The sequence below is a fragment of the Rhopilema esculentum genome, chromosome 16 (genome assembly GCF_057945365.1).
Source record: "Rhopilema esculentum isolate cy_ngs chromosome 16, ASM5794536v1, whole genome shotgun sequence".
In the NCBI taxonomy this organism is placed as follows: domain Eukaryota; kingdom Metazoa; phylum Cnidaria; class Scyphozoa; order Rhizostomeae; family Rhizostomatidae; genus Rhopilema; species Rhopilema esculentum.
The window spans coordinates 9,246,974-9,270,973 of NC_142830.1; the positions used below are offsets into that span (position 1 = coordinate 9,246,974).

General features: G+C 36.0%; 3 protein-coding genes across 5 annotated transcripts in view; 1 reads left to right on the top strand and 2 right to left on the bottom strand.

Moving 5' to 3' along the window:
- Positions 1-7,101, bottom strand: part of LOC135682461 (polypeptide N-acetylgalactosaminyltransferase 1) — a 27,840-nt gene extending 20,739 nt beyond the window's left edge. Inside the window, exons 1-3 of one of the 3 annotated variants that reach the window (XM_065197357.2) lie at positions 7,006-7,101; positions 898-993; positions 4-419 (exon numbers count right to left, since the gene is read on the bottom strand). In XM_065197357.2, coding sequence (XP_065053429.2) covers positions 4-419; positions 898-912 — 431 coding nt within the window. In that variant the 5' untranslated portion in view covers positions 913-993; positions 7,006-7,101. Of the gene's footprint in view, positions 1-3; positions 1,895-7,005 lie in introns of those variants that run through there. The other 2 variants (XM_065197356.2, XM_065197355.2) reach the window with 2 other exon arrangements.
- LOC135682459 (leucine-rich repeat-containing protein 45) lies at positions 6,237-12,517 on the top strand. The gene is made up of 4 exons (XM_065197353.2): positions 6,237-7,276; positions 7,767-7,915; positions 8,370-8,966; positions 9,341-12,517. The coding sequence occupies exons 1-4, from the start codon at positions 6,637-6,639 to the stop codon at positions 9,890-9,892; spliced, it is 1,938 nt and encodes a 645-aa protein (XP_065053425.2). The 5' UTR covers positions 6,237-6,636; the 3' UTR covers positions 9,893-12,517.
- Positions 10,651-23,046, bottom strand: LOC135682469 (transmembrane protein 106C). The gene is made up of 9 exons (XM_065197371.2): positions 22,554-23,046; positions 19,831-19,894; positions 19,153-19,315; positions 17,934-18,080; positions 17,643-17,707; positions 16,498-16,545; positions 15,778-15,894; positions 14,672-14,725; positions 10,651-12,615 (listed from the first exon to the last, which is right to left on the bottom strand). The coding sequence occupies exons 1-8, from the start codon at positions 22,789-22,791 to the stop codon at positions 14,683-14,685; spliced, it is 885 nt and encodes a 294-aa protein (XP_065053443.2). The 5' UTR covers positions 22,792-23,046; the 3' UTR covers positions 10,651-12,615; positions 14,672-14,682.
- Between the last annotated feature and the right edge of the window lie 954 nt (positions 23,047-24,000).

A 24,000-nucleotide genomic window follows, 5' to 3' on the forward strand; every position in this document is an offset into this window, starting at 1 on the left:
TACCTTTGATGTCTGTAATCCCGTAAACTTCGGTGCACTGAAATTTTGTCGCTAACAAGCTGATTAAATGCATGCTTTTTGTATCCCTCCTTTTCTTTATCTTTTTCTTCAGCGCTCACACTGACACCTTGACCTAACTCACCAACTCCTTTTTGATCCCGAAATATAGGCCTTTCATAATTAGCTGTCACTGTCTCATCTTCACTATTCAAAGCTAATTCAACCAAAGCGTTGCTTATATACGACTTTGATCTTCTAACATCCTCCGATATCAACTTATTTGCCTCTTTTCGTTCTGTTTTACCCGGTATTTCAACCAAAACATTTCCTTCTGGTTTTTCTTGATTCGTTTTCAAGTTCTTGACGGTTTCGGGTAGCTGATCTATTCTTCGTTTCACTTGCACTGTCACCTCGATGTCCTGAAAGAATAGGAATGTTATCGTGCCTGTTATCCATAGTATTGAAGCTAGTATAATAGCGTAGTAGATGGCTCGCCGTCTCGGATGCATAGGGCGCTATGTTGTTTTGAATTCCCTTGCTAACCTCCAGGTTTTGATTTGTCTGCGAAATATACCTAAATACACTCATTAACGCACGAGATTTCAAGCAATGTTCTTCGATCACTTTAGCGAGAAATTATCATTTTTTTTCAATGCATTGCACCAGGAATAGTATTTGTCTAACTACTATCTTTTTGCAAAATCCAGCAGCAACTGCAAAAGTATTGTAAAATGTCCGATCAACGATCATTGAAAATATAATAGCCGAAAAGAGTTCTAGATCTGTCCAGTGCTAAACGAAAGGTAGAAAGTCAACTGATAAACACCTGTCTTGAACACAATCTTTCGATCATCTTGCCCTGAAACGCAAAACTTGAACAGGTTAAGTGAAACTAACCCACAAACAGCACATCGCTCAGGTTCACATGCCCACAATCCAGTTACAACAACGTGGCAAAACTCTCCCTTCAACTTCTCTTCGACATGGATTAATCTAGTTGAAAGAAACGGTTATTGTTATAGAAAATATCCAGCTTCTTTGTTTACTTCGCTGTCCAAGTGAATGAAGATGACGTCATCAAAAGAAAAGATACTCCTTGAAGCGGACTCCAGCCAGCTTCGTTATTAGCCATGAGAATGATTCCGGGGGAGAAGGATTAATATGACGATTATGTGGAGGAGTGCCATATGGTTTGATTAATCCAGCGCCACTTGATTGGGATCAGGCAATGTCAGTCCTGATTTCTATTTTGGTTAAACAAGTGCAAGCAAATGCAATATATACCATAACTGACCTTAATAAGATCACAACCCAACAAAATATTATTTATATAGCGCAAGACAGCGAAGAAAAGAAAGCTATGTTTACTTATTTACAAAATCAATGGGAATCGTTTAAAAACATTGGGCAAAGAAGCGCTTTCCCTTTGACTTTGAAATATTTAATGAATTCACATGGACAGGATGAATGCGCAAACAGCTTTACCGCCACACTGTTTAGACATAAAAAATATTACTATTTTCAAAAAGCGTTTAATAAAAAGGTGTATGGGCCTGAAATAAACTTCAATTGCAGAGTTCAGAGCTCCCTCCGGCTAGGATCATGTGGTTTGACTTCTGATGTGATCCTTGATCGGTTATATTGACAATAGCAGGCCTGGGGTTTCCAGAAACAACTAAATTTCTCCGCAGACAAACGAATTTAACGTATCTTCTTTTCTCATTTACTCCCATCTAACCAAAACCCACAAACTTCGATTTTTAGTCATTTTCTCCAAACAATTTTTAATCCATGTAAATTTTTAGCCTACGCTTGCAACATACAGTTCTTTGGTTGATAACAGTAATTTACTTACTGAACAAATTAACTTGTATAAATATGAAATATTATTATCATTATTATCATTATTATCATTATTATCATTATCATTATCATTATCATTATTATCATTATCATTATCATTATTATTATTATTATTATTACCATTGTAATAGTGAAATTTGTAATTGTAGTTTTGATTGAATTGAAAATGAAAAGTTTCCACTATCATTTATTATCCGGCACTTGATGCTCTTCGCATTATCTTCAAACTCGTTTTATATAGCTAAATCATGCCAAATAGCACTGTCTAATGTCAGCTAGAGCTAAAATCGACATTTTTGTACAGGACAACGAAAACATCCCTGCTTTCGATTCCAAAAATCACACTTTTCGCCTGGTTTGCAAGCCAAGTTGGAAGCGTCCTCTATGATAATTTTTGCGTAAACGCCTAATATTGACCAAATCTAAACATGAATCGTTTTTAAATATGCAAAAAGGAATACGTTCTGCTCTCTGTTTTCAATCAAGTGGAAAAACAGTCATCATATTTCAGCTTTATCTTATCGATCGTGAGAATCTTGGGTACAGTCAAACTTAGTATTTAGCCACATTTATTTAACAATAACAGTTCTTATACAAAAATGTGCATTCCTATTTATCCTGAATGGCTAAGGTAAGAGTGCAACCGGCTTGTTTTCCACAGAGGAGGACCGGATGATGAGGTTCAAATCCGCTTCATTGCATAATCATGAATAAAATAGCATTTAATGTATAATAAACAAATCAGTTTAGAAGAAAACGCCATCTAAAAAAGTCGAACAAATCTATGAGGAAAATTAAACGGAAATACCCTACCTATCTGTCAAAATTATTATTGAAAAATCTGAGGCAGCCTTTGAATCTTTTCAAACGTATTGTGGCCATGGTTGCCATTTGGGATTATTCAATCCCAGATTTCACGAAACTGGGACTGTGGAAAAGCTGTTAGGATCAGAAATTGTTATCTGGGATTCAAAGTAAAAATTGGGATTTTTTCGGGATTATCAGACATGAATGGATAATTTGTTATAATTGGTCCATGGATTGCTCAAATTGGCTGTTATGTAACCCCTTGAGCACTGCTAATGACAATGTCGTGAGCCACAAAATGGTTGACTTGAATGAACATTTTGTAATTTATAGTTTGTTTTATGATCTGTTAAAATTTTGTAGTGATTCTATTTGTCATTCTATAAATATAAGCAATTTACTTTTCCTTGGTTTATGTTATTGGCTCCCGTTCAAGTACTTTTGGGAGGGGAGTGTAAATTTTATTTGATTTCATTTGAGTTTTCATACCGACTGTTACACTGACTGAAAATTTGAAAGTTATCTGCTGTTGTTCTGGTTCATAATACTTCATAAACAATGCCCAAGTTCAAGCCTTCATACTTATATTTCAATACTTATAGCAACTAACTCGACTATTTATGTCAACTTAAGCAACCGTAACAGTGAATAATGCGTAATTCATTGCCCAGGAAATATAGAAGGCAAAGCTGCAGAGGGATATCTATCCCTTTCTATAACCTGTGCGAAGGAATCTACTTTTGAAAAAATTGAGATTGATTTGGGATTGAGTTTCAGAAACTTTGGGATTGAGGATTTGCTAGCACTTGGCAACCCTGATGTGGCGTGTAGAAATATTTCGCCGTTTACTATTTTATAAACAATTAAATAAAAAACAGAAAACTTTAAAATCAGTTGGACTTTTACAAGAATAACAGCACAACACAGTGTGCTGTGACTATATTTTTCAGTCTCTAATACTATGAACACTTTTTAGGCGGTACACAGGATTTGAAAATGGCTTTCAAACAGGCAAAAATTTCACGATATACTTACTTAAAGCTTTTTCGTCTGATAATCCTTAGATAATGAAACGTCAGAATAAAGGTCCGAAAGAACACGATGAAAAATATATACCCAGTTGCGGATCGAAATAGGCCAATCAGAAAAACGCGAGCACATGACCGGTTTAGTTATCCAATCAGTACCGCTTGCCTATAGGAAAACTAAACTGGATTCCAAGAGAAAAATGAAACTCCTTCTGTCCAAACAATATTTTTTTTTTGATTGTATGTAGAACGATTCCAAAACTACATGTCGTCATTAAAGATTTTGGCACCATCTGGGTTATCTAAAAAATATTGCCCGTGGCAGAGTCACTTGTTTTAACGGTGTTTCTAGACCTACAAGATCGAGGAGGCTGTTCTTTTTGAAGAACAGTTGTGTTTCTCATGTCGAAAGGAGCATGTTGTTTTACCCTTTCCTCCAATCTTTGGTTTGTGCCTCCTACATAGCCAGATCACAGTGGCACGAGGAGCAAAGGAACTCTTTTGGGTGGTAGGAACGCAATCCTTTCGAATGGATGAAAGGGTTCTCCTAGTGCCCTAAATAGAGAACGTCTAAAACATTAATGGATGAAAAACTGTGATATCGAGTTGAATTAAAAGCTGAATTTACATTAGACCAAATGCAAACGTCTAACAATAATAGACAAAAAAGATAAATCGTACATTTTCATGTTGGTTAATCTGTTGCATGCTTAAAAGAAAGATGAAAATGAAAACACAGTTGCATTCTAAGAACGGACACACGTGCAAATGTTTACTGCTGGCTATTAAAATCTACAAGATATCTTCAATAATTTCCTGGCGGCACAAAATTTGAAAATGGTTTTGAAAAAAAAAATTTTCTGTTGAAAAACAAATGTTTGCTTTTTGCAAAGCCATATCTTGAAATCTGGAACACTTGAATTGTCAATAATTTGGTTTCAATTCACCCAGTCCACAAAGGACTAATGTAAAATGTTCAATATTCTGTCAGCCGCTGTTAAAGTTACATTGCGTGTTTCTCTAGCGAAATAAAGCGGTTTATCCAAGCTTTGTATGAAAGCCGTTTTCTCAACAACAGAATTAATAGCAAATGAATTGAATAAAAGTGTTTATCATTTTCCCTGGTCGCTTCAAAACATAAATATTTTTTAGAATAGAGTGTACTACAAAGGGTTCTTTAACTTACATACCAATTCAAAGGAAATGTTCAAAAATACTTTGCAAAAATACAAAGTAATGATTTTGCACGGTTAGCATGACACGTGAAAGCTGATACGGATGACGTATTTAAGTCTTAAGATCTTGTTTTTATCATGGAAATAATACTTTTAGATTCAGTTTATTTTGTAACGGACGCCTACAAGATGTCAAATGATAACTATGGATAAAATGACACCCATGAAAAGATAGCCTCTTCGTATATATTCTGCTTTTTACATTATTGAATTGAAAATCTTACGAAGATATGATGTGGCCACCCATAATCAAACAGATGTCAAATCGGTTTAGCTGATGTTCTTTAACAAGATAGTAGCCAAAGAACTGCTTAGCAACATCCCTGTGTAACAAGCCCAGTGAAACCGTCCCCGTTGTAAAATATATCAAGACCGGGGAGTTCCCTTTCGAAAAGTCGAATGATTTTGATATTTTTACAATCCATCACATCCCTTGCAAACTGAAATTTTTTGGCTCCCCAATCAGTCTTAAGTACGCTTTTTGGCACGGCATCCCAGCTTATACCAGGTCAACACAGATTTTACTGCACCGTGTTATATTTATCTGCTACCCCCCCCCCTTCCCCTCCTAAACAAACATGCTAGCAAGGCTTGTCAAACAGGGATTTTTCAGCAGGAGGCGGTGAATTGAGTTGGGTAAAGTGTTCATCCTTTGCCTAATGAGCCAAATGAAACCTACAAAACCTTCCTTAAAAGAGCGATAAAAATAAGACATGACTCGGGTGTGGTGCATGAAATTACTATTTTCTGACGCCCTCCCTTACGATCTTCGCTCACGTGCCCACAATATTCCCGGTATCTGGCAGTGATATGATGTAGAAAGAGTAAAATTAAAATGCAAATAAGAATAATCATGCTAATGGAAACGACTTTTATCCATAGAAACTCCAGTTGAGATTGTTTAAAAGAACAGGGCAGTGTAATAGCATTTGTGTTTGCAACATGTGGTTGGTTGGCTGATTGTTGAAGATATCAGTCTTGCTACTATCACAGAATAAAACTTTTATATTCTGTGCTCCTATGCGTGCCCTTGTACCGGGAAGGAGAGCTTAGCCGAGATCTTGTCTAATCCCTCAGGAACGCAAAAATTTGTTTTCTGCTAGTATCACACCTACTTCCATTTCTTTTTTTGCATTTCATTTAAATTATTCAGGGGTGGTTGCCCACTAGCGCAGGCTGATTCTGATCCAACTGAGAGGCTTCCCCAAAGTTTTTCTCGTCGAAAAGAACAAAAAAATCACCATTTGCTGACTTTTAGTGGGAAGCCTCTCTGTTGCGGAAACTTCGAGAACAAAATTTTGAGTTTTAGGAGAATCGATTACATAAGTACATGCGTATTGTGGAAGGTTATGTTGAGGCTTGTAGGTTTAAATTTACTATTTACAAGCTCCTCGGTGGTTTTTTTCTCTCATCCGGTACCGTCTTTCATATATTTACACCTTTTGCAAGTCTGTAAAATGGTGTTTGTAAAATGACTCTATGACCTTGTGTTCAAGTCATTTGATCCATGATTTCTGGTCGTGATCAAATCAAAGATCACATTAACAAACTGTTACGCATAGCAACAATAGGTGGTCTGGGTCGAGCAAAGTTTAAAGCGGTTTCTTCAAAACCACTTTACAATGGCGTCGTAAACAAGAGTGGTTACAGCCGTAGAAGGACTAAAAGTTTTTGAGTTGCGCTCACATATTGCAAGAGGCGTCATGGAAGAATTCAGACTCAAAGTAATACAAAATTGCAAAGAATACGGGTTGGCGCCTTCACAAGTCCTCCTCAACGAGATAAGAGCAAATAAAAAGAATGATGAAGATTCTGGCCTAAACTTAGACTTCTCAGGCTGTAACCTCACCGTACAGGATTGTGCGGTGCTTGCGAGAAGCCTCGCAAATGATAGAAACATAACAGAGATACGTTTTTCAGACTGTCTTCTCACCGAAGAGGCATGTAAGCTTCTTTTGACAGCATTTACGTCAAATAGAGGGGTTCAGAAATTGGATTTTAAGGGAAATAACATTCGATCATCTGCAGGATTAATTGGTCGGATTCTGAAAGTGACAACTAAATTGACTCACCTAAATCTGGAATGGAACGGGATCGGCCTGTGGGAATCGACAGTCACAGCAATAGCAGAAGGCATCCAAATGAATCAAACTTTGCGGTATCTTGATCTTAGGAATAACCAGATTTCACATGAAGGAGGGACTTTCATAGCAAATGCTTTAAAGGCAAATCATATACTAAAAGTTCTTGACCTGAGATGGAATAACATTGGAATGCTTGGAGCGAAGTCTTTTTTGAGCATGTTGAAGCAGAATAAAGAAATTGTTAAGTTAGAAGTTTCAGGTACATTTTCTTAATGTATATTTTATCATAGGCTCATGTCCTATACCCTTAATCGTGTTCTTTGTGCTGCTATGATAGGGTATAAAGTAGATTTGAACCATCAAACAAATAAATTAAAAATCATCCCCGTCTCATATTTTCTTATTGGAACCAAGGTTATTTTATGATATAAGAAAAACATTAAAATGTATTTGACATTAATTCTACAAAGAATAAAATATACACAAGAAAAGATGTTTGAATAAAACAATGAACCAAATAAGAAGACAACAATTTTTTTGACTTTCACACAACAGTATATCTGCAGTTAAACTTGGAGGCTAAATCAAGGGGGAGCTGTCTGTACCCAGGTACCCTCCAACTTAGGCCTCTGTGCACATGATATGAAGCCACAATCATGCTCTCAGAGACTGGCATAAAGAATCAACCCAATGCTGTATTCAGCCAAAGATTCAACATTTGCCTAAATCTCAATGTTTTATTTGCACAGGCAATAACATTCCAAGTGAGATGCTGAAAGCAATAGAAACATCCTTACAAAGAAACACGGAGCTGCAGGCATCTTGTAAAGAACAGCAAGCTTTGGCTGCCTCCTATAAACAAAGATTAGAAAATGTGGAATCAGAAAAGAACACTCAGGTATATTCCATATGTCTTCAGAAAAGACAATAAATTTTGCTAAAAGTAATTGATATGATTCTGTTTGATGGCAAAATTTGGATGTCCATACTAATTGGCCACAACCTATTGATGTCTTTGTTACTTCCATTACGATTTTTATTATTCAGTAAGATGCCTTAGCATCAAAATAATCAGGGGGAGAGAACCTCATGTTTGTGCTTACCTGAATTTCAATTGTGTGAAAAAGCTCTGAACTTAATTTTGTATTGGTTGATATTTCAGGTTTTCTGTATCAGGCCAACTATTTAAAAGATGCATAATTAAAAGGGAAGCTGGAGTCTAAGGTCATTACTGGATGCAAGTTCACCAAATGCTTCATCTTGATAAAGTAAATTTTTAACAGATTTTATTTTGCTATTGTTTTCATATGCTTGTTTGTCCTTTCAGTCCTGAAAAACGATTTTTCACATAGATTTCCAGTCTTGTTGACAAACTTGCAGTCGAAAAAGAGGCTTATAGAACGTCTGTTAAATCTGCACAAGAAAAAGTTGAACAACTTAAAAATGCACTGGATGAAAGAAAATCTGCATTTGCTGCAGTACAAGAAAGGTTTTCTGCAGCAGAAGCTTCATTGCATGTTGCAGAACAGGCAAACAGAAGGCATGAGGAGTATATTGATGACCTTAAGCAAGACCACAGAAGGAGAGAGAAGGAAATGGAATTTACAATCCAACAGCTCAAAGAACAGTTAAATAAGACAGAGAAGATACATGCTGATATGATGGGAGTGAAAATACAGACAATAACTGCATTGGAGAAAAATAAGAAAGAATTGGAGGACCAGATATCAAAAGCTGAAGAGGAAAATGAACAATTAAGAAAAGAAATGAAAGCACGCGATTTCAGAAACCAAAAATTATTCACTGAGGCTGAGAAAAGGTATACAGACGACATTGAAAGTCTACAAACTGAGCAAAGTATGCGCAAACAGGCTGATCTTCAAAAGCAACAAAAGCTGGAACAAGCAAATGTTCGTTTAGAGGAAGAGATTTCGCTGTTGAAATCAAAGGTATACTTAATGATGTTAATTCATCATATGGCTTTACCAATTATAGGCATCTGACATATTTATTAAAAAATACAACGAAAATTAAAAAATCACTTTTAAACACTTTCACAAGAACTCTCATATCAAACCAAGCCATCTAATTTTCAGTTGCAGAGGTGAAACAGTCCCGGTTAAAAAAAATTCGAAACAATTGTACAGCAATCAATCGAGAACAGTATCTAAACTGGTACTGGCCTCATTTTTTGACTACTCAAAATCTGTTTTGCAGCTGGAAGACTTGGTCAGTTATTATGATTTACATACTTATGGGTTTTATACTAACACTAATGCTGTTGCTCTTACAGTGCTTAATTATCATTTTCATTTTGTATTAGGTTCTCTCAGAACGAATAAAATTTGAAGAGGACATGATGAACTTGAGAATGACGATGAAGCAAGAGGAAATGAACCGCAGCAAGCAGTTTGAGGAGAGAATTGAGTTGTTGCAATCATCAAGAAATGAGGTCCAAATCAAAGTGACAAAGCAAAACGCTGAAATATCTGACTTGCAAAACAGAATTAATTTAGGGGAGGGGGAACGTGATTCGCTAAAGCGTCAGTGCGAGTACATGAAACAACAAATAAACAGTAAAGATGCAGAATTGAGAACTGAAGCTGATAAGGCAAGAACGGAAATTGAAAGCATACAGAAAACAAACATGCAACTAAAAGCAAAGCTTGCAGAACTAGAAATGAGAATAAGCGAGCAGGAAAAAAAGACAAAAGAGGGTTTGAACAACAAAGATGTTGAGATCTCATACTTGAAGAACCAACTTGCAGTTAAAGACGAAGAGATATTTCGAATTAGAAATGATGAAGTCAAACGCACTGAAATGCTTGAAAGTGCACTCCAATCATACTTGGCTAGCGCCAGAAAGGCACGCTAAATTCAAAGGTGTTTTTAACCTGCGTAGAAAAAGAATCAATTCAAATGGACGATGACTGCAGTGACGACTGCAGTGTAGCCAGGGGCTTTAAAAATCTTTTTTAATAATTTATGATAAATTTTATCGCTATGCTACTGGACAGACGTGGAAACCCTTCTTTGAGTGGAATAGCAACGGATATAGCATGTACTTTGTCCCCTAAGTCACCTTCTTGGAATATAAAGTCAATAATTGTAAATACAGTTTGCTATAATTCAGGATTCGCTTGTCATTAATTCTGGTATCTGATTTACTAGATTTTTTGGCTGGAAGGCTGATGGTAGCAACGTCAATGAAGATTTATGATTGAAGTCCATAAGAAGGTTAACATGCAATAACAAAAATTTACGCATACTCAGATGGAAAAAAAGTAAAAATTTTCTTACCAAAGCTGCTCTCTCTGCTACAAACTGGAAACGTTCTTTTCGGGTTCTGGACAGGAACTATGTTATGGGTGCAAATCTTGGATAGATTTAGGATGCAGGGAGGATGGGATCGCAGTTGTAAAGGGTAGTGGTTTTATCTGCATGGGTATAGTGACGGAGCTATTAGTGGACAGATAGACAGAGGAAAGGGTCGTTGGAAGCAGTTTGTGGGCGGAGAGGTTCATTAAAATAAGCCACTTTCATAACAGCTTACGTTTGAGGGGTTCTTTTTAAATGAAATAGTCGAGAATGGGGGTAGAAAACTAATTTTTGCTGAGATCAGAAACATAAAAATCAAAGCAAGAACAATTCTTGTAATCAAAACGACAACAAAATACAAATATATTACATTACATTACAAACCCGTACTTGGAGTGGGTATCACGTTTATCAGTTCATAGCGATGTCACATTTAGATTTACCAAGAATAGATGTTTGACATCTGATTGTCTTTGGGAAGCGGGAATTGCATCATAAAGACGATTGAGGTATGAATTTAATTTTAATTTTCTGATTATAAGGTAAACACTTTTCCAAAGCACGCATTTTGATAAGAAGCTGTTTTCAAAGAGCTCTACTAAGGACCTAAAACTGAACAATGAAACTTATGAGCAAAGATTTAAAATCAAGAATACTTCATAAAATAAAATGATAGGTAGAGTTTTTATGTTTTATCAAATAGCCTACAATCTTCGACGTAACTGTTGAGACAAAGCCCTAAACATGTTTTGGGTAGTCCACAAGCATAGTCCATCATCTACCCCTTCTCTCCCCCATGCAAAGTTAGTGCTTATGAAGAATCTAATATGGCAGAGATTAACATTGAACTGAAGTGTGGGGGGAGGGTCTCAATGTCATCTGTCCAGGAAGGTGAATCTTCAGTACAAGCTCATTCACAATCTTTTATTAGGCAAAGAAAATATTTAGAAATGTTAACCATTCATTTATCAAACTTTCACAAAACGTCACTTTAGTGTCACTGGAAATCAGTTTATTATAAAGATGCGTGCATCAATTTGTCATTCATGCAAGTCAACCTTATGAAAAAATAAGCTACAAAATACAATTGGAAAATTTACAATTTAATATTGTCATTTGTACTGGAAAAATCAATGAAGTGTACAGGTCAGGCAAACGCAAACTTCGACCAACAGGCGAATTTCAACCGTAGGACCCATTTGAACGATCAGGTACAATTCGACCGGATTAGACCAGTAGGCACATTTCAACCAGTAGGTATGTTTATAAGGACAGGTGCATTCTAACCGTTTGGCACACTTTCAGTGGTGAACAAATTTCGGACCCCAAAAAAGGTCTGTTTCTTGGGCCTAGTATCAATCGAAAGATGGTCGCTTTTAGCAACTTTGCAACTGAGTCCATGAAAGCACAACTAATCTTGAAGCAAAAGTAGAAAATTGGTGCTTAGGCCGGTTCACGCTGGACATAAAATATTGTTGAGCTCTACATCAACAAAACCACGGAACAATCTGCCAGAACAATCTTCCAAAACTTTTGGACACTTATCACATTGCCAGAAATACAATTCTGCGGAGACAAAATTACGTCTTAATGATCAACATTTTTCATGGCTTTGTTCCATCCAGGATGGTTCTGTCTTATCCGATTTGTACTCAACAGACATGTACAAAAATAAATTTTGAGCTCAACCGTTTTCAAACGAACACAATTGCGGTTGACTAGTTGAAGATTGTAGGTCAGTTAGCCGCAAGAGATTGAAGCTCGGAATCCATCTATTTAGCACCTAAAGGGGGACTATACGTGAAGGTAAGGTATCTTCCTTACTATTACAAGCCTTCGACCCGTGTCTAGTGTCCAAAAATGATGGAAAAGGAACACTTTTTTCTGGAAAAGGAATATGTGCTACTTCCAAAGAAATAAGGAAGCGTTTGAAAATCCGAGCTATTTAACGAGATACCTCGGGTTCCAACAACTATGACAAGTGAGCTCAAAAGACAAGTTTTCAATATGCGTATTTACGTCTCGGATTGTCCAAGATTTCAGAAGTTTGCCTTTAACTATCAACAACTATATTTGATGTCTATCAAAATATACATATATCAAACCTATATTAAACATATTACTATAGGAAAAGTCATTCTCCTTAATTACAAAATCTTCCCTGGACGAAGAATAAAACATACATTAAGCAATCAAAATTAACGTACGAAATCACACGCCGGCTGAAAAAATCTGTGAAACTGAACTCGGGAACAAGAGGAACAAAACTCCGGTATTCACCTGCAACATGAAAAAAACAACAGCTCTCAAATAGATACAGTGTAAATTAATTGTTCAGAGGAAAATGACTTTGCAACCAAAAGCATCTTATAGCCTTTGATAGATCAATTTAATTAGAATAGAAGGTAGGGCGAACAACGATTTACTTAGGCTCGTTTGCGAGATTGATATCTCATAGCATACCTGTACGAATCTGGAAAATTATTATTGAAGTGCTCATAATAAGAACACGAAACAATAATACTACAATGCAGATATAGCGCTAATTACACGATTTTAATTACACTCCAAAAGCCCATTCATGTTGGCAAAAATTTTCTACAATGATGAACTGGCATATTGAATGTTTCCTGGAAGCTTCTACTTTCCGGTTTATTGACAACAAAATATCTAAGGATCCTTGCTATTCAAGGAGCAATACTTTTCAACAAATAGGATTGTCCACAAGCAACAATGGAGTATACATGAGTGTCCACATTGATGATGTGGTCAAGTCCTTGTAATTAAGGCAGAATATTTTCACCATCCAATATAACACATGTAATTTCTGAATAGATTTTCAAGGCATGTTTCTTCGATTTCCTTGTCATATTTAAGCGATTATTTATGAATCCCGTTACTTGTGGGCTATATCATAGAAATATCTGAGTAGATTCCAAATGAAGTGGCTTTCATATCACTGACAAGCGAGAGGAAGGTGATTGAGAACAGCAATCAAAAGAATATCCGTTGGGAAAAGGTTGAGTATTTTTCTAAATTCTGTTTTCAGAAAGAATCTTCAGATTGCATGAGGATTGCATTTTCGAAAATGATCGGTGGATGTAAAGGATCAAGCACAGGACAAGATACGAACGCGGGAAGACCATTTCAAGGACAACTTTTATAGTGTTGTGGATTTTGTGGATTAGCTGAATAGTTATTATGCATTGATTACACGGATCGGTCACACTCAGTCACTAAATCAATCGTTCGTGTAGGCCAGCAAGCACCATTTCATCTTTTGGCAATGATAAAACTTGTTTTTGGTAGTATTTATGATATGTCAAAATTAATCTTTCAGTCATTGGTGGTCAAGCAAATGCCGACTTTGGACCAGTACCGTAAATCCTCGAATTGCCCCCCCCCCCCCGTCGAATAAGCCCCCACCTTAGAACTACAAATTGTCAATAAGCCCCACTGCTACCGTAAATTCATACTGGACCCCTCCATTTGATGATTTTTGCCATCGGAGGTTGCCTATGGCGTTTTATTGAATTACCACAACAAATTCATACTTTCGGTAGTAATTAATTCAATGCTCATAAAGAAATTTCTACTAAAATAAACGAGGTCTTTTAATAATGTCTTCTTAATGCCTTCAATAATTCTATAACCCCCCCCCCCGTATAAGCCCCCCTCGAATAAACCCCCATACAAAAATATAAAAAATAAATAAGCCCCCAGGGGACTAATTCGAGGATTTACGGTATGTTCATTTTGACCAATCAGATTGACTATAAGATTCTCGTGGTAATTGTAATGCAATTAAATATGTACGTTGCGTTTGGTACTTCACCAGAATAGCGAAATCAAGACATGATAACGAGTAAATGCTCGAAACGTCGTGTTTTTAACAATCAAACTATTATATTTTCATTCTGGCACTAAACTTACTTGCTAACTATATTATCGTAATTGTAATGCACCTCAATATGAAATAATTCATGTGCCTGCATGTAATCAAAGACCTTCGACTTTTACAAGAGGTGATGCAACCTAATATCTTGGACAAGGTTGTTAAAAGCGAAATCCCTAAATATGTGCTGAGTTGCATGCATGTATAGTCTTACATCTATCCCGTGCCCCTTTTATAGTTAGAGAGTATCAATTTTCATATCAGAGGTGTCAATATTGAACTGATGATTGTCCGGGATATCAAGAACAGTCCGGACCTGTCCAGAAAAATCCGGAATAGTCCGAATAGTAGTCCGGGATTGAAAACGTTTAAGAAAGGCATTCTTCAGCGCAGTGCAATTGGAATGACAGGCAGATATATCTAGTTAAACATAACACTTACCAAATGTCATTTTACTGGGTCAGCTTAACTGGCAACTGATGCATTCTCTTCTTTCTAAAATCGACAACAAACATTTCACAAAAGCGAATACTTTCCTCAAGAATAATTTAAAATAGTCCATGAAATAATTTGGAGACGCAAAACAATAAAAATTTAAACAATATAGAAAAACAACAATTCCAATTGGGACAAATTTCATTTAATGCCTAATCCTCTTTTACATAACCCTGTTTTGCTTAGCTTTGTGAAAAGAACGTGCCTCTCTCTCTGGTGCCACTCTTTTAAGTAATGTACTGAAAATATATAGGCTTCATTACTTTTCACGAGAGTAGTACAATATAAAAAAAGTTATGACATGGAAAATCTTTACACCTATTTCCATGAAACAAAGGAAATTTCAGTTCAACTTTCTGATAAAAAGCGAATAACCTGATTACCTCTTTTAATCTTTCTAACATATTCCTTATTCCCTTCCTGTTAACCCTTACTTCCTCACATTTGACTCATTTCCCTATATTCTCAAAAATTTCGATTACACCTCTCTCATAAACAAAGCTAGACGCAACAAAAAGACCGCATAACAACTTGTTAGCAGGCCCTCATTTTCAGCGCCTCTTTAAGTGTGCAAAAATTGTATTAATGTCCCAGGTACTTTACTTCGTTATTTCTTTCTTCTTCCTTATTCCTTTTTTCGCTAAACCCTATTTCCTAATATGTTCAATTATTTTCCCCATATTCCAATGAGACAAAATTTCACACTTGTGATAAACAACGGTAAACTCAAAAAACCCCACATTTTTGTCCATGCAATCAACTAACAAACTGCATCAAAATCAAACAAATTGAGAAAAATATCGCTGTTCTAACCAAAGAAATGGTAAGACTTACTTTGATATAACCTACATAAGCATTCAAGGGAAGGTACCCTCCATATAGAAATGGCAAGACTTTCCCACAGAAAGAGTGAGAACCTTATTTTCTATGAAATCCGACAAATCTAATACACACAAAAAATACTGGGAAAACCAATTGTATTAGGGCATCTTTGTGGGATCAACAATAGGTCACGCAAATAACCAGCCTTTTAACAGTAACCATGTACGAACCTTTTGTGATTCCACATACTGTCTTCAATACCGCTGTAGTTATAGCACTGGAGGTAAGGATATGCATCGAAGGATATCTGAGATGATTGTGCCAAATATGAGACCTTTGCTGTTGTCCTAAAATATACAACGGTAATACTAGTTTCAAACTTTGGCATTACAAAGGTTTGAATGGCAAAGTGTTTTTCTTCCAAGAAAAGTACTTCTTCGATTATCAGAACGTCTAAATGAGAAAATGGTACAGATTCTGCAAATGTAAAGGAAGTGTAGATAATAGCACAAACTGGCTTACGAATAGCTTTAACCAAAGAAATAAAAAGGAGTTACAAGGCACGAGCAACATCAGGCATTTTTAAAACTCTCCGTCATGAAAATTTTAATTGTTGTGACATAGAAGACCTTCAATAGCCTACTATTGTCGAAGTTGCTGTACGAATTTGGTATTCTTCAATACAATAACTTTTGTTTCATTTGTTCGCACTGAAGAGACCCCAGCGATTAATCCAAAATCAAGTTCATGTCATTTATCAAGAAAATCAGGCCCTGGAAAATCAGGCATAAGGGTCCTAAACAGACTTTTACAGTGAAAGTTGTGAATTGGGCGTCATCATTTAAATTTTATACCAATGGAAACTTTCAAGGAATAGTTTAAATAACATGCAACTGCTACTGCTACAATCTCGTCTGTATTATTCCAAGTATTATACAAATCATACTTACAAAAAGTGAGCCAAAATATGATTATACCAGCCATCTCCACACATATCTCTAAAAAAGATAAAAGTATTTTCAAACTTACTTTTGGAGTGCATGCGAATTGGCCCTGTTGATGTTTATTTGTTACTGATTTGAGCATGAATTAACCCTTAAAACCCATTAAACACATTCACCTTCATAATTTGGAAATAGAAGATGTCTTAGTAATAGAAGATGGCACAGGAAATTGGCTCATTCTTTTAAGTCGTCAATGGTCTTGCCTTGATTCATCGAGATTGATCAACTCAAAGACCAGTCAAAAACAAATCTTTGGTAGTCGTGATTCTTCGGATGTGTTCACATTAACTCAACTGCGTGTAGAGAATAACTTCAATTTCTGCATCCCGTCCAGTTGACTGTAACATATTGAACAATGTAGATCTGCTTATACTCGTTCTCTATAGAAATGATGGCCTTTGTACTACATCAAATGAGAACATTTTTTGGCAACAGTAAGTTATCTTAGTGCTACAAACAGATTCATTAAAGCTGCCCCCTTTTTCCCTCTTTCATCTTTTGCTTTTCTATTGCTTTCGCTTTTGTTTTGTTGGTCAGAGTTTATCTTTGATCGTTTTATTGTTGGCTGCAAGAGAGGTGTGTTTGTCTAATTCCTTGTAGTCTTTTTTTGTTTCATTGATATAAAAATTTTTGGAGATAAATATTTTCTGCGTTGGCCACCCATGTTAGACTTAACTGGACCATATTAGATGTTGTTGGATGATGTTGGAACCGTCTGGCCACCTTTCCAAGAATCACATTTGCGCAAGCGCAGTAAAAAACACCTACCACATTTTGATTTGTATGGATTAACAGAAGCCTAGAGACCATAAGTCAACTGGAAAGTCGTCTCTGTGTTTTCAATTTCCCTTTCACCTTGCATCTTTATCCATCTTCTTTGCAGTCATCAATAAAACTGTCATCAATAAACCTGTCAATTTTTTTTCCTAAATGTGCTTTTCGATATCAACTTCACAGGAGACGAGAATTTATAAAATACCATGAAGATTAATCCCGGATACAATTCAAGGTAACACAATAAGTGATCAGTCTATATGATGACCACATTTTCTCCACATGCTGGAATTGAACAAAGAGCAAACCGGCCTCACCTTATCTGAAATCCAGCTGTTCCAGGTTTGTTGCCTTGGAAATATATTTTGACATTCAAGTTTCTCTACAAAGAAAGGCCGATCAGCTGAAATATCAAAGATATAGCACAACAAAAATACAGTAATATGATCTAGTATAAGATCAATATCATGGATTTTTAGGTATGACATTTTTTGGTGAAGCATATAACAAATAGAGCACCTGGTTAGGCCAACCAGTGTTACTCTAATAGGTAGTGTCATTCAAACATAAAAAACAAGCAAAAAAGTAAATTTGCTAAATTAAAATACCTCAATAGAATCTCTGGATGGAACTGTAAATGACATATTCTGATTACATAGGCCATGATTCAGTAGTATTTTGTTCCAAAAGACTTGCAAATGAATTTCAGTTACTTTCACAGTTAAATAATTCTGATTTTGAATCTTAAGATTTGTCTAAAAAAGAATGAATTAGTTTTATTAAGCTACATGCAAACTAAACTACTTCCAAAAAGTTATTAATAGTATGATAAAAATATTTCAATATATAGTTTTACTTTCAAAAGCTGAATTTGAAAATGACATAGGAAGAAAAGGTTTAGAGGGGGGCACTTTGAATGTTCATTAATCATAAACAGGGTGTTACATGCCAGTCTAAAAGCTATGGCGGGCCAGGATGGGGGAAAAGCCCCAAAAGAATTCTTGGTCGTGTCCTTCAGGCCCTCAGATAATAGGTGAAAAGCCTCTTTAGCCTTTTATACATTTCAAAACTTTTTGGAAATTAAATTTCTCAAACAGCATTTCTGGAATGAAAATCAAAACCAGTGAAGTATAAAATTCATATATTCATAAAGAAAGAAAAAACATATATCATTTAATATGGAAATTGAAGGCTTTTCTCATTTTTTAACAAAGGCATACAGCTCGAAGTGAAATAAGTTATCATGAAAGATCAATTGTTTAAACAATCACGGTAATGCAGATCTGTCATGCTACCATGAAATCTAAGAAAACTGATGTGTTGCGATTTTCACTTGATGACTCTTGAATGTCTAAAATCATTGAAATTGAAACTACATAATAAAAATCCCCAGCTATTGGTCATATCACATATCAAAATCACATCCTTTCTCCTTTTAAGCAACCAAAGCAACCAAAGCTACCCAACCAATGTTCCAACTGAATTAAGAAACCAATCCTCCCCCAACAACCCCTCCCCCACAACAGCACCTTCCCCAACAACCCCTCCCCCCAATAGCACCTTCCCCAACAGCACCTTCCCCAACAGCACCCCACAAGCTATTTCAACAGGTTTTGAGAAATTAGAAAATCACCCACTTGGACAAATCCACCCCATTCCACCCTAAGGTGAGGCCACTGGTCATAAAGACATTTTTGCAAAAAGGCACGGTTACAGAAAGAACATCTTCTAGTTCTTCTCTCTCTTGTACCAAGTCTAAAAATCAGAGAACATCCCAAAATTGTTCGAATGATAAAATTCTGATTTAATAAAAAGATCTCTAGATACCTCAACAATAATGTAAGCAGAAAGATTTTTGCTTGATGGAATCCATATTTTCAATGATTTGATATTGTTAACAGAGATTTCAACCGATCTTGGGGTAAGGACAAATGCAAGTGGAGCAGCAATGCAGGTACAGATTAAAAACATGAGCAGCAATTTCCAAAATCTACAACACAAAATAAAGAAATATTTAAGCAAGTTGAGATAATGAAACTAGCTTTGATAGACTTAATATCAGTTTCTGTGATCAAACTTTGTATATTTTTTGATTTGTTCTTTTTGAAAGTACTAATCATTACCAATTGCCAGTACTATTTTTTCAACTGTAGTTGAGCATTACCCTCAAGGACTATGGAGAGCTTGTATTTTCCTTTGTTGCAACAATATCATACTAAAAATTGACCTCCTCTAGGTGAAAGAAGTAGGTAACTGCACAGGCGCTCAAGTAAAGATTTGAGGTAACCATTGCTTTGTGGTGGAGTAATCTGCTTGACCTACATAGCTGCCTGGCATGTTAAACAACATTACATGAAATTTCTCTTTGAGGCGCGAAATATGCATTGAACTATCAACATAAAACCTTTCATTTAAAAACTGTAAAACAAACAAATGTAATATAAATTTTCCTGAGTAACAAACTCTGAAATAATTTGATAAAGAAAATCAAAAACAAATACTTACATTCTGGAAGGACGTAGTCTTTCATCCTTGACAGGAATAAAAGCAACTAGTTCATTGACATCATCTAAAATTAGAAATTTGTAATAAGTTCAAAGAAAAAATATTATAGTGTTTGCCATCTTTTTAAAAATGATTTGATCACAAACACCAATCCCATTGCTCACAGCCAGGGCTGTAGAAAAGGTGGGCTGCACCCCCTCCTCCTTTTCTGGCTAATTCTAAAATATCATGGCTAATTTTTTGCCAGGATCAAATCTTTGATTGAACTGATATTACCTTTTGACATTCGCATTGATGTTCAACCTCAATAGCCCTCTTGATAACTGAAAACTCAATAAATGTTTGCAAAATTCTATTACACTTTAGATTCTTTATTTTTAAGATTTTTCTACTCAAGTAACAGGTAGACATTGGAAAATGATTTAACCCCAGAAAAAATGGAAAGATATAGAAATGGAAAGAATATTGGGGAGCTATGCAAAGGAAAACAGCTAAAATGTTCATTTTATCTACAGTATAGAGGAAGCTCTTTGCCCCCTCTCCCCTCTACATTTTTGGCTCTACACTACTGCTCACAGCATAGTTTTGGCAGTTTGAAAAATACCGAAATTCAACAATTTTTAAATATTATTTCCAGAGAGCTAATTCTCTAATGCAGTGCTTCTTTATTTGCTGGCATCTCAGGCAACTAAAAATGTGGGAAATTTTGGCTATATCACCTCATTAAGATTTCTCTCCAAATTATTGCATTGCTTTTCAGTTTTGATTTGCTTTCCTGAGTAAAAGATGTTCTAGTGTGCCTTATAGAATGGATAACATAAAAAAGGAAACAAAATTCTATGTTCGACTTAAAGCTATGAGTTTTTATGAAGCAATATGTGAAGCTGAACATAACAGTACTGCTGACAGTCATAAAAGCTTATCAAATGATGGCAACTTACATATCTAGAAAAATCTGAACAATTTGGAGACTTTATTTTGTTATAATGCTATATTTATATCAACATAGTATTTTTTGCATGTTTTTTTGCATATTATGGTCCTTTATGGTATTACTGTTGAATATCATATCTAACACTCTTCCAAAGCTCTCGATCTTCCAAAGCTCTTGAAGGATCTATAAGGAAATTTTATCAAGAGGTGCGAAACAGAGCACCTAGAGTTTCTAAGGGGCTCTTTTTGTGGAGCACCTTCATTTTGCTTAGAGCAAGGGCTGTTCAAATGCTCATATAATCTAGAAGAACTTAAAAGCAAATTATTTAATAAGATCATTTAAAACAGCATTGCATTTTTAGGAATTAAGAGATTTAGCAGAACTTTGAAAGCAAATTTTGGGGAAGGAAGGCCAGACCTCTCTAAAAATTTTTTGGACCTGCAAGCACAAACTGTTTTGCAAATGGTGCCTGCAAGATTTTTTTCACGTGTAATATGTAGGAAATAAATAGCTTAAAATAAGAGACAAAAAGTAAGGTTAAATATGCAAAAACTAGCAAATTTTTAAATAACAGAAAATTACTTTAGAGTGATGTTTGCTTTATCAACAAAAATAGCATTAAAGAGTTTAAACAGGGATTTTGTCCTTAATCTTATTGGAGCAACAAACAAAATTGCTTGATATTGTTTGATACTATAATTAAGGATAGCTTTTTAATATTCTAACCATTAAGAGCAATTACAATTTCCATCTCTTGCACCCTCCACCCAGATTGGTAGTTTGTCCTAATTTTTGTACACGGAAGCCTATAATCAATGACCGATTCAGCCCACCGTTTGCTGCAGCAATGCAATAGAATAAAGAATCATATCAAATCTTTGGACATTTTGTTTTTGCAGTTAGGAAAATCTACTATTCTCTTTTTATCACTTTTACAAAGCGGTAAAGCTCAATATTAACATGGTGAAACTTGTAGCTGAATTATTTCTCTTGATTCTTAAACAATTGAAAACTTTGAAAAAGACCGCTTCTTCGGATATGCCTGCAGACGTAATTTGATCAGCATGGTTTGCCTGAGAGCACTGCTCGCACACTTAAATGAGGCCTGAGGAAGGCCAATTGCTGTATCAAAACCATTTTGGAATTGAACCCTCATACTAATTGTAAAGAAGGCCTAGACAGCATATCAAACTTAGGGGCAGCAGCTGCCTGTCTGCAAATTGGAAATCCCAACTGCAAATTACTTTTCTATTCAGGCAAGGTTAATACTAAGCCCCCCTTTTGCGTCTGGCATCTGCTATGCCAACGCTAGCACCTCAGATATAGGATATATTCAATTTTAGCATATCAATTCATCAGATGCTCTCTCTGCACTACCATGTCTGCAATTTGAGGGTGCCACCCCCATGCTCTGCATACTGCATACTGCTTTTTTGCTGTTTGGTCATGTAATCTGTATTGTTATAAAAGATTCCTACAGATGATAAACAATTAAATATAACCAATACTGCCTGAGGTATAGCCCTATTAACTCATTCATTTTTCCACTTAGCAAAATTTGAGGTAATCTGTGTAGTTCAACTCTTTCTAGTTCAACTAAAGTGCCATTTGAATTTTACCCTTCCTGCCCATAATTGTTCGAAACAAACTGAAATTGGAGAAATAGAATTTAAACCTGAATACCAGTCTGCAAGAAGCTAGGCCTTGGCAGTTCTTGATGCAATATTTCAACACCTTCAGCATAGTTGCAAAACATTAGAATAAGGGGTATTTATCGATTAGGCATTACCTTGATGAACCCTCCCTGTACCTCTACAAGTAGGGCAAACAACTGGAAAATGCTCATAAGTAAACGACTCCGTGTCCGTGTCTCGACTCTCTGTCCGACTAGGGATATTTACAGGGCCCTCATCCGCGAAATTAACAGACACCCTGCCCTTCCGACTTTCAAGTTCCTCTTCGGTTGAGCCAGCTTTTTCGTTGTCATCTGTCGCATATCCAGCAAAATCGTCCATACCTCGCAACATTTGCTTGTTTAAAATGGTGGGGATGAATTTGTATGAAAATTAACTGGGCTCCTCGTTTTCGGTAGCAGGTTTGTATGCCACTGTATACCGAATAATTCGTACCCACAACAACAAACTTTAATCCTGCAAGATGTGCTGTATGCTAATGTCAGCGTGGTTTATAACATCATCTTGTAATTCATTATGGGCCATATCATCCAAGAACTGAGTGACTTTGACTTTCTTATTACGATTTGCAAAATTATGTAATTGACAGGTCGTATTCGACACGAGGTTATGTACAAGTTATTCTTGTTCTGTGATTGACCTTTGACCAAATCAGACAAATCAGACACCTTTTAGGCGGGTTAGCAGGGACTGTACCCCCCCCCCTCCCACTTTTTTGCAATAATAGGTTGGAAATATTTTTGGAAAGTCCCTAACACAACTTTGGATAGCTTTCTTTACTCTAACGGATCCCAATTAACAGCAGTTCTTCTTTCTTCTTGACTGGGAACTCTTTGGTTCATTTTCTAGGTTTTTGAAAGAGGACTCAAAAATTTTTGGTCACGCCCTTTTAAGGCCCCCCATCCACTTCTAGATATGTGTGCGGTGCCTGGGTCTAGTCATATTTTTCAAGAAACTATTAAACCCTACCCTCCCAAAAAGTTAAAAATTTTCGAAAATAATTTGGTGTCAATATACTGTCAATATAAATAATCTTGGCTACAAAAAGATACCATTGCAAAAATAGAAGCACAAGCAATAACAGAAATCTAGCTTGCGTCACAGACCAAATCGAACATCGGCTTTCGAGTCAATTCGTTTCGATTCGGTTTGAGTTGGTCTGTGACGTTGGCTGCACCCATCCCCGTGGAATTAAAACAGTTGAATTTTCTTGAAAAAATTGCATAAATTAACCAAGTTTTAATATGAAACTAAGAAACTAAGGAGCACAAAAATGTCGTCAAAGAAGGAACCGTTGTTTAGCGATATTAAGTAGTAGACTATCTTAAGACAAATGTTACTCCTGCTTGCCATAAATGCAAGGGCACATAAAACAAATCTTCGCAGCTTTATTTTATGCTTCCTCCTCATCTCCTGGGATTTTCAACTTTTTGAAATGAATGTCGCGGCATTCCAACAATTTTTTGCAAGAACCGTAGCTCGTTTGTTGACTTGCAAGAGGTTGGACGAAATTGAGTGTCGGACGGCCTAATTTCATACATA